The sequence below is a fragment of the Salvelinus sp. IW2-2015 genome, linkage group LG6.1 (genome assembly GCF_002910315.2).
Source record: "Salvelinus sp. IW2-2015 linkage group LG6.1, ASM291031v2, whole genome shotgun sequence".
NCBI lineage: Eukaryota > Metazoa > Chordata > Actinopteri > Salmoniformes > Salmonidae > Salvelinus > Salvelinus sp. IW2-2015.
In genome coordinates this window covers 1,423,108-1,432,624 of record NC_036845.1, presented here as the reverse complement: position 1 = coordinate 1,432,624, position 9,517 = coordinate 1,423,108, and the positions used below count along the sequence as shown (strand labels likewise).

The 9,517-nt window shown below is 50.5% G+C and overlaps 1 protein-coding gene across 1 annotated transcript in view; it reads right to left on the bottom strand.

The window, feature by feature from the left end:
• The window catches only part of LOC111964596 (multiple epidermal growth factor-like domains protein 8), a 35,123-nt gene that overhangs the window by 16,618 nt on the left and 8,988 nt on the right, over nt 1–9,517 (bottom strand). The window contains 19 exon segments of the mRNA XM_070444127.1: nt 20–130; nt 405–655; nt 747–879; nt 999–1,242; nt 1,488–1,701; nt 1,861–2,045; nt 2,206–2,445; nt 2,685–2,882; nt 3,083–3,214; nt 3,332–3,450; nt 3,565–3,810; nt 3,951–4,154; nt 4,274–4,477; nt 5,431–5,594; nt 7,814–7,961; nt 8,108–8,209; nt 8,678–8,829; nt 8,928–9,038; nt 9,210–9,355. Coding sequence (XP_070300228.1) covers nt 20–130; nt 405–655; nt 747–879; nt 999–1,242; nt 1,488–1,701; nt 1,861–2,045; nt 2,206–2,445; nt 2,685–2,882; nt 3,083–3,214; nt 3,332–3,450; nt 3,565–3,810; nt 3,951–4,154; nt 4,274–4,477; nt 5,431–5,594; nt 7,814–7,961; nt 8,108–8,209; nt 8,678–8,829; nt 8,928–9,038; nt 9,210–9,355 — 3,304 coding nt within the window.

Genomic DNA, 9,517 nt, shown 5'->3' with positions numbered 1-9,517 from the left:
TGTGTGTCCTGGTTCTTACCGCTGTGAGCTGTGTGTCCAGTAGGGTTTCCCAAACTAGGCTGCTGGAGTCCAGAGGAGTGAAGCAGTCAGAGCCGCCCCAACCGTCTGCACACACACACACTCCCAGAGACTAAAACAGAGAGACAGACATACAGACAGAGAGACAGACACAAACAGACGACAGAGACAGAAACAGACAGAGAGACAGACAGGCAGACAGAGACAGGCAGACCGACACAGAGACAGACAGAGACAGACAGGAGAGAGAGAGAGAGGGTTAACATCAGAGATACACAAGAGACTGCAATATATAGGAACAGGATAAACAAAGAGGAAAACATCAAAACAACAATGAGCATTCACACTGTCCTGCAGTAACAGTGCTACTGTTCAGTCCCTCTCACCAAGTTACAGGAGCCTCGGCCCTCTGCTAGCCCACAGCCCTCGGGACAGAGGGGCCTGTCGCAGTACGGTCCCCCGTACCCCTGAGTACACTGGCACAGCCCCCCGCTGCACTGCGCCCCTCCCTGGCATACGGGTGACCCATCCTCCCCCGCCTCAGAACCCTGGCGACAGCGCCGCACCCAGAAGGAGGCGTTGAAACCCTGAGGGCGGTCGGAYGAGACGTTGGCCTCAAAGTACACAGAGATCACACCTGGGAGAGAGAAAAAACAGAGGGATCAGAGGCAATCTTTCAATAAAAAATGACTAGAAGTTTTAATAAACAAACAAATCGCCAAGGTCACCTGAAGTGGCCTCCACAGTGATTGGCTGAGTCCGGGTCGTCCCACAGAACGCGCCAATCAGGTTGTGGTCCGAGTGCACCACCCCGTTGCTCAAGAAACGAGGCAGGCCGTCAAACACGTAAACGTAGGAGCTCTGTGTGTGAGAGACAGAAAAGACATCTCAGGCCATGGGAATGCTGGTGGCTCTGTTTACTACAGCACAATAAACATCAGTCTGTGTTGTAGGAGTTAGTGTGTGTGGTTAGTACTCACAGTGCACTGTGTGTGGGAGTCTGGGTGCAGGGTGAGAGCCACAGGAGGGCACAGCTCGCCCGGCACACAGGGGGCCAGGTTCTCAGAGACAGACAGGACCCACAGACAGTGGGAGAGTCCCCCCTTCCCCCCGACACCCCCTCGCCACCCCAGGGAGGACGAGATGGGGAGCTCAGAGAGGGGTGACTGGTGGGACAGGATCACAGAGCGCCCCTGACACTGACGGAAACAGGTGCCATTATTCCTGAGGAAGAGAGAGTTGTATAAGTGATATGCATTAAGTGAGAGAAATTCAAACATTCAAATATATAGTGAAGCAGGTTCTTAATTATAGAGCACATAGCAAATAGTTGCTGATGCACAGTACACATACTGTTCTATAAAACAGATCCTTTACAGAATGCCTATTATTTGTAATGCTGCAAAACTAATTTCCTCACTGGGGGTAATAAATCCATCCATCTAGAGTCCATTGTCTGTCCCCCTCACCTGGGGTCTCCGTAGTATCCAGGCAAGCAGGATTCACAGTGTGGTCCCTGGGTGTGGTGTGTGCAGTAGCATTGGCCTGTCTGRTTGTGGCAGWAGCCMAGGAGKGGGCCTCCATGGCCGTTACACTGGCAGGGCACACAGCCCCCGCCCCCGGCCAGCGCAGAACCAAAACTCCCTGGTCGACAGTGCTCACACTGGAGACCCATTGTCCAATCTGAGGAGAAGGGAGAACGGAGAGCACATTAACTAATTAGAGAAAATTATGACTTGTGAAATTAATAAAATATGTTGTTTTTCTGGTCATCTTGGGGTGTTGCTGTAATTTTCCCTTTTTTGGAAGGATGAATTGGGTTGATATTTATGTCTGTCTCACCCTGGCAGTGGTCACAGATGCCTGGGGCGGTGATACAGGTGCTGTGGAAGTTACAGCCACAGTCCACGTCACACTCCACCCCGCTCAGCACCAGGGTTGCTGGGTCAGATGTCCAGCCCAGGGAACACTCACACTCGAACCGCGGGCTGCCGCTGCACTGGCCCTGACGACACTCATTATAACAACTGGAGCAGAAAGAGAGTGGGGTCGGCTTTTGGAGAATGGAGTTATTCAGAGAACGAGACATTATAAAAGCTAGTGGAAGTGAAAAGGGCTTGTCATGATAGGGAGGATGAGAGGGAGAGAAAAAGAAAGAGCGACAGGGAGTGAGAGAGAGAGGCTCACGTCTGGTTGCAGTGCAGGGTGCCGTCCCCGGTGTAGCCCCTCTCACAGTGGCACTCAAAGGAGGTGGGGGTGTTGACGCAGGTGGCGAAGGGGTGGCAGCTGTGGAGGCCCAGCCTGCACTCCTCCACATCGGGACAGCTGGGGTAGGACCAGACTGGGTCCCTCTCCCCCTCCTCCAGGTGCTCCAGCTCCATCTCCATCTCCATGGGCCGCGGGGGAGCCAAGGTCTGGGACTCAGGACTCGAGGGGGAGGAGGAATAACAAGGTTCAGTATTACCTCCTAATGCAGAGAGGTGGTCTGGTATTGACATGGTAACTTCACAGGCAGGTCCAGTGTACGTAGGCATTAGTTACACTGGACCTGCTCAGATAATACTTTTTTTCCATCACCACAGCCCGTTTTGGGGGCTTGTCCTCAGTTGAAGTCAAACCTGGGTAAGTAAGCATTTTGAAGTGTGGTAGTTTGCTGGTCATCATACCTGGTAGCCCGTACTTCATCCACAGCCACACTGCAGTTATACACAGAGGGGTCGTCCATCCCTCCCCAGTCTCCTCGTAGACACCTGCCGATGGTGGGGTTGTTGTAGTCTCCACACCAGCCGCACTGAAACGTCTGGAGACAGTCTGTACAGGTGACCAGAGCTGAGCACTGCTTACACTGGGGCACTGAGTGAACACTGGAGTGGGGGAGAGAAGGATAGAGGAAGGGATGGATAGAGGATTGGGGGAAGGAGGGAGACAGAAAAGGTTATTGCACGTTGTTGGTACATAATAGATTCCAAATAGGAAAGGGAAATAAGATTAAACTTCAATTTTAAGCTGTTCCAAGTTTCATTGTTGACTACAGGAGTTCAGCTCATTGGTTCTAATGGTTTACCTGTCATACCAGTCCCTGCACTCTCCGTAGGGATACTTGGTGAGGTAGGCAGCGAAGTAGAAGCAGGCCTGGGCCGACTCACACCACGCACACTGACTGGAGTTAGACAGACACTCCCCACACGTCCTCCTCCTGTTTACAGAGGTGGGGAAGGGGGAGAGAGAGAGAGAGGTGGAGAGAGTTGCATACCCTAGAAGTAATTGCACCAAGCAACATTATAGTACAATGAGCCTGACAGTGGGTACTCACTGGTTGCAGACTTTAGGGCACCCCTCTGGGTCGCGAATGGATCCATCCAGTCTTCCCCGTCGGCTGCATTGGTAGTCACCCTTCTTGCTGGAGTTGATCTGCCACTCACAGTAGTGATCCTGTAGGCCAAAGATCATAAAGGTCAAAGGTCTACAAGATCTATAAGGAGAGTATTAAAAATATAAAATGTTTTATGAAGCTAATGGCAGTGAGGTGTTCTGTATGTTAAATACCTGAGTGCAGGCGGAGCAGTCCCTGTACTCCTCACAGAGGGTGCATTGTGGCGGGGCCAGCAGCAGGTGGCGCTCCCCTCCCCCCTGGTCCTCCGGGCAGGGCTCCAGGTCAGGTAGGGCACGGAACAGACAGCGGCCCAGAGACGGGCACCAGCCACAGGACTGGTCTGACAGGCAGGCCAAGCAAGACTGGTACCCCGAGCAAGAGCCAGAACGGTACGGCTCCAAGAACAGGAAGGAAATCTCCTACAGAGAGAAAGAAAGGGGGGATAGAGAGACAGTGGGAGAAACAAACATCAACAATATTGATGTTAAGGGTATTGAGCCTTAGTATTACAGTGTAAACCTTTTGTTTATAAAATGTGTAATTGTCAGCTGGTACTCACACTTCCACCGGGCAGGGCGGTTCTGTTCCAGGTCAGAGCCATCTCACTGGTCTGTCCAGAGCCTGAGTTGTTGAGGTATCCCTCGGCCTGGACCAGGTAGCGGTTCCCTCGGGTCAGGTTGGGAAACAGACGACCCATGTCAGGACGGGACAGCAGCTTCGTCTCCTTCTCCTGGTGAGCTGCCCAGCGACCTACCACCTCCTTCTGAGGGGAGGAGGAAGAGGGAGGGAGAGTTCAGTAAAAACAAATTACTGTCTGGCTCTATTCGTATCTCTCAAAAAATGTGTAATGTAAGCGCCCACCTCCCGCTCCCTCCCTCTCACCAGTTTCAGGGAGTTGGGTCCAGCGGCCATGCGGGCCTCAAAGTGTAGCCTCTGTATCCGGGCCCACATTGAGACTGTCTCGGTGGGAGGGGGCGCAGGTGGAGGGGCACCCCACAGGGGATGGATGAAACCCCGGAACTGCAAGGTGACGTCCATCTCTGTGGTTGGGCTGAGGATGATGGAGGTGCTGCGCAGGATGGACACCTGAAGGGGTGGAGGTTCAAGGGGGATTGGATGGAGGTGTTACAACTGACATTAAGAGTGGCATGCCTTACAGCAAGGTACAACATGTCAGAAGTCAGCAGCATTACATTCAGTCAGTTTGGGAAGCCCACAGTATCTTAAGCAGGGTGGGAGGAGGGTAAGTATTTAGAGGGGCTTTAGAGACGCAGTATAGCTAGAAGTAGAGGTAACACCAGGGGTGAAAGTAAGGTGGTACGGTGTCCCGGCAAAATAAAGTAGGGCTACGCCGTACCTGTAAAACACGGGCCTATCATAATAATTAAAACAAAATGTCAATAAAAATAAAAATAATGGTGTAGTAGCCTACAGTTATCATTACCGCATGTCAAAGGCATGAAACATCTCTGAATGAACTTGGGGGGAAAATGGGTGGTATTAGCCTACAAAAATGTGATGTGGTTCAATGAGAACACTGACATTTTGCCAAGGCAGAGTTGAATGGCCGACACCGGGACAGCAGTGGACACATAAATTCTTACACTTTTTGGTGTTTTGTGTAAAAGATGTCGCTTTCCATTCACCACTATTTGGAGGCTGGAAATATGTTGAGAGTGGATGCATATTCCCGGGTAGCCTAGTGAAGGAAGTGATTTTTTGAAGTGATTTATTTGACCATCAGATGAAAACATCATGACTGGTTGTGTTTGTGAGGGAATCGAACCCTCAAGCCACACAGGACCGCAATACTTGGCGGTAGGGTAGTCACGATACCGGTATCGTGATACTCAGAGATATCGTGGCAAGGAAACAAAACATGAAGCAGACTAAATGTTCTGAATCCCGTTCTTTTCCAAGCTATAAACACACAATATACATACAGTAGGTTTTTTAAAGGACCAAAGAGTTTTTGCCATGGAAAATCAGTTATCGTGATGTTGGTATCGTGACAACCCTACTAGGCGGGGCCTCTGTACCTTGTCAGGCTGGGAGTCGTTGCGGGGGTTCTGGAAGGTGAGCAGGTGCAGTCCCGGGACATAGTTCTCAGTGCGACAGGAAAGGAGTGAGGTGAGGAAACGGGTACGCTCCCCCCACCAGCCGTACGCCCCTGAGATCTGGTCCACACGGCAAGCACTTTGATCTGCAATACCAAGAGGGAGGGGGAGCTCATTAAACAACACACAGCACCAGACCTCAATCTTACAATACATTTTATTTAACTAGGCAAGTCAGAACAATTCTTATTTACGATGACGGCCTACCCTACCAGAAGGAAAAAAACCTCCTGCGGGGACGGCGGCTGGAAAAAAAAATATATATACACTGCTCAAAAAAATAAAGGGAACACTTAAACAACACAATGTAACTCCAAGTCAATCACACTTCTGTGAAATCAAACTGTCCACTTAGGAAGCAACACTGATTGACAATAAATGTCACATGCTGTTGTGCAAATGGAATAGACAAAAGGTGGAAATTATAGGCAATTAGCAAGACACCCCCAAAAAAGGAGTGATTCTGCAGGTGGTGACCACAGACCACTTCTCAGTTCCTATGCTTCCTGGCTGATGTTTTGGTCACTTTTGAATGCTGGCGGTGCTCTCACTCTAGTGGTAGCATGAGACGGAGTCTACAACCCACACAAGTGGCTCAGGTAGTGCAGTTCATCCAGGATGGCACATCAATGCGAGCTGTGGCAAAAAGGTTTGCTGTGTCTGTCAGCGTAGTGTCCAGAGCATGGAGGCGCTACCAGGAGACAGGCCAGTACATCAGGAGACGTGGAGGAGGCCGTAGGAGGGCAACAACCCAGCAGCAGGACCGCTACCTCCGCCTTTGTGCAAGGAGGTGCACTGCCAGCGCCCTGCAAAATGACCTCCAGCAGGCCACAAATGTGCATGTGTCTGCTCAAAAGGTCAGAAACAGACTCCATGAGGGTGGTATGAGGGCCCGACGTCCACAGGTGGGGGTTGTGCTTACAGCCCAACACCGTGCAGGACGTTTGGCATTTGCCAGAGAACACCAAGATTGGCAAATTCGCCACTGGCGCCCTGTGCTCTTCACAGATGAAAGCAGGTTCACACGCACATGTGACAGACGTGACAGAGTCTGGAGACGCCGTGGAGAACGTTCTGCTGCCTGCAACATCCTCCAGCATGACCGATTTAGCGGTGGGTCAGTCATGGTGTGGGGTGGCATTTCTTTGGGGGCCGCACAGCCCTCCATGTGCTCGCCAGAGGTAGCCTGACTGCCATTAGGTACCGAGATGAGATCCTCAGACCCCTTGTGAGACCATATGCTGGTGCGGTTGGCCCTGGGTTCCTCCTAATGCAAGACAATGCTAGACCTCATGTGGCTGGAGTGTGTCAGCAGTTCCTGCAAGAGGAAGGCATTGATGCTATGGACTGGCCCGCCCGTTCCCCAGACCTGAATCCAATTGAGCACATTTGGGACATCATGTCTCGCTCCATCCACCAACGCCACGTTGCACCACAGACTGTCCAGGAGTTGGCGGATGCTTTAGTCCAGGTCTGGGAGGAGATCCCTCAGGAGACCATCCGCCACCTCATCAGGAGCATGCCCAGGCGTTGTAGGGAGGTCATACAGGCACGCGGAGGCCACACACACTACTGAGCCTCATTTTGACTTGTTTTAAGGACATTACATCAAAGTTGGATCAGCCTGTAGTGTGGTTTTCCACTTTAATTTTGAGTGTGACTCCAAATCCAGACCTCCATGGGTTGATACATTTGATTTCCATTGATAATTTTTGTGTGATTTTGTTGTCAGCACATTCAGCTATGTAAAGATAAAACTATTTAATAAGAATATTTCATTCATTCAGATCTAGGATGTGTTATTTTAGTGTTCCCTTTATTTTTTTGAGCAGTGTATATAGGACAAAACACACATGACGACAAGAGAGACACCACAACACTACATAAAGAGAGCATGGCACAACATGGTAGCAGCACAAAACATGGTACAAACATTATTGGGCACAGAAAACAGCACAATGGGCAAGAAGGTAGAGAGAGCAATACATCACGCGAAGCAGCCACAACTGTAAGTAAGAATGTCCATGATTGATTCTTTGAATGAAGAGATGGAGATAAAATGCAGTGAACTGAAAAGAGGAGCGACCCAGGAATGTGTGTGCTTTGGGGACCTTTAACAGAATGTGACTGGCAGAATGGGTGTTGTATGTGGAGGATGAGGGCTGCAGTAGGTATCTCAGATAGGGGGAGCCCTAATATAGTATTGTTGTTTCTCATGTGGTCCCTCATGTCTTTTATCTCGTATGCATTTTAGCTATTGATATTTGTATTTCCCTTCCTCCCTCCCTCCCTCTGTGCATCTCACCTGACACAGGTAGGCAGGACTCGTTCTGGACACACCAGCCGAAGTCACCGGGGGCGCGGGGCAGGGAACCTGGAGCCCCACTGAACACCAGGCAGGACTGGCAGTCAGACAGGAAGCGGGCCAGGCCCAGGCACCCTGTGCTGCCACACTGGAGAGAGACAGTTAAACATTGTTTTATCCATAGTCAAGATAGGTTGTTAGGAGAAGGTGGATGGGGAGGACAGATGGATGAGGTTTGGGTTGAAGATGGAGAAAAAGGGATGGAAAAAGCAGGGTGTTGGAAAGGTGTGTTACCGGGTTGGTGGGTTGGTACTCCCGACAGCGGCCCTCACACCAGCTGCATTCTGGGTTCTTCAGACACACGCTCTCGTCTGGTGCCTCGGCACACACAGCATCCTGACACACACAGAAACACACAGTCAAACAATTATACACACACACACACCACAGCAGGGCTCTCCAACCCTGTTCCTGAAGAGCTACCGTCCTGTAGGTTTTCGCTCCAACCCTAATCTAGGGCACCTGATACTAATAATTAACTGGTTGATAAGATGAATCAGGTGAGTTACAACTGGGGTTGGAGTGAAAACCTAGAAGAGGGTAGCTCTCCAGGAACAGGGTTGAGAGCCCTGCACCACACTATACTGTGAACTACTCAAAAATTGTGCACAAGAAATATAATGTTTACAAGTCCTGCTTTCAACCCCCAAAAAACATTATCACTGAAAAATATTATGCTTCAGGAGATGAGAGCATTGCAGTTTCAACCATCCACCTCTCCCCCTTTCAATATGCCCCTGTCCACCATGCAATAATATTCCTTAATAAACTCTCCATCCCTCCCCTCCTTACTTCTTGACTCACCCGGTCTCCTGGGTCGCTGCTCACGAACAGCGGAACTTTGTACGCCACCAGGTCTCCACGGGCAATACCACTGTAACCCCCGGCAACCAGCAGCACCCTGCCTTCCATCACAGCAGCTACATGGGAGTACCGCCCTCTCACAGCCTCTACTCCTGTACGAAAAGAGAGAGAGAGAGATGATTCAACATAAAGCAACATGAATATGTCTGTGTATGAGCAAGTGAGAATGTGTGTGTGTGTAGGGACTCACTGTGTTGGAGGCTCTCCCCAGCAGACACCCACTGGTGACATCCCAGGTGGTAGAAGAAGATTTCCTCATCATAACACTTCTCCTCCTGGTAGTGGATGTGCACATTCCCCCCTGAGAGACAGAGGGGGAGGAGAAAGAGAGGGAATAGGGAGAATAAGAGCGATATTAGACGGTAAAAGGGTCTGGACAGCAAACAATTGTATGAATCCATTCAAGAGGTGTCCATCCCTATCCTATATTCTCTGTGATCACCATCTCCATTTCTACCACACGTCCCCTCACCATAGACCACCATGTAGTTTCCGATGATGGTGGCTGAGTGGAAGGCTCTCTCCCTGGGGCCTGTGGCTGGGAAACGGGAGCGGAACGAGGTCCAGAACCTCCGGTCCACGTGGAATACATCTGTGGAGTTCACACGTACACTGAACCTGAGGGGGAGAAAGAGGCAGGAAGGAGGCAGATGATTTGAGACAACAGAAACACTCCAACATTAACACAGACACCTGCTGAGACACAGATAATAAACAGTAGAGGGAATCACATGGAAGCCAAGAACCTAGCGAGAACCTGTTCTTTTTTTAAATTTTTAT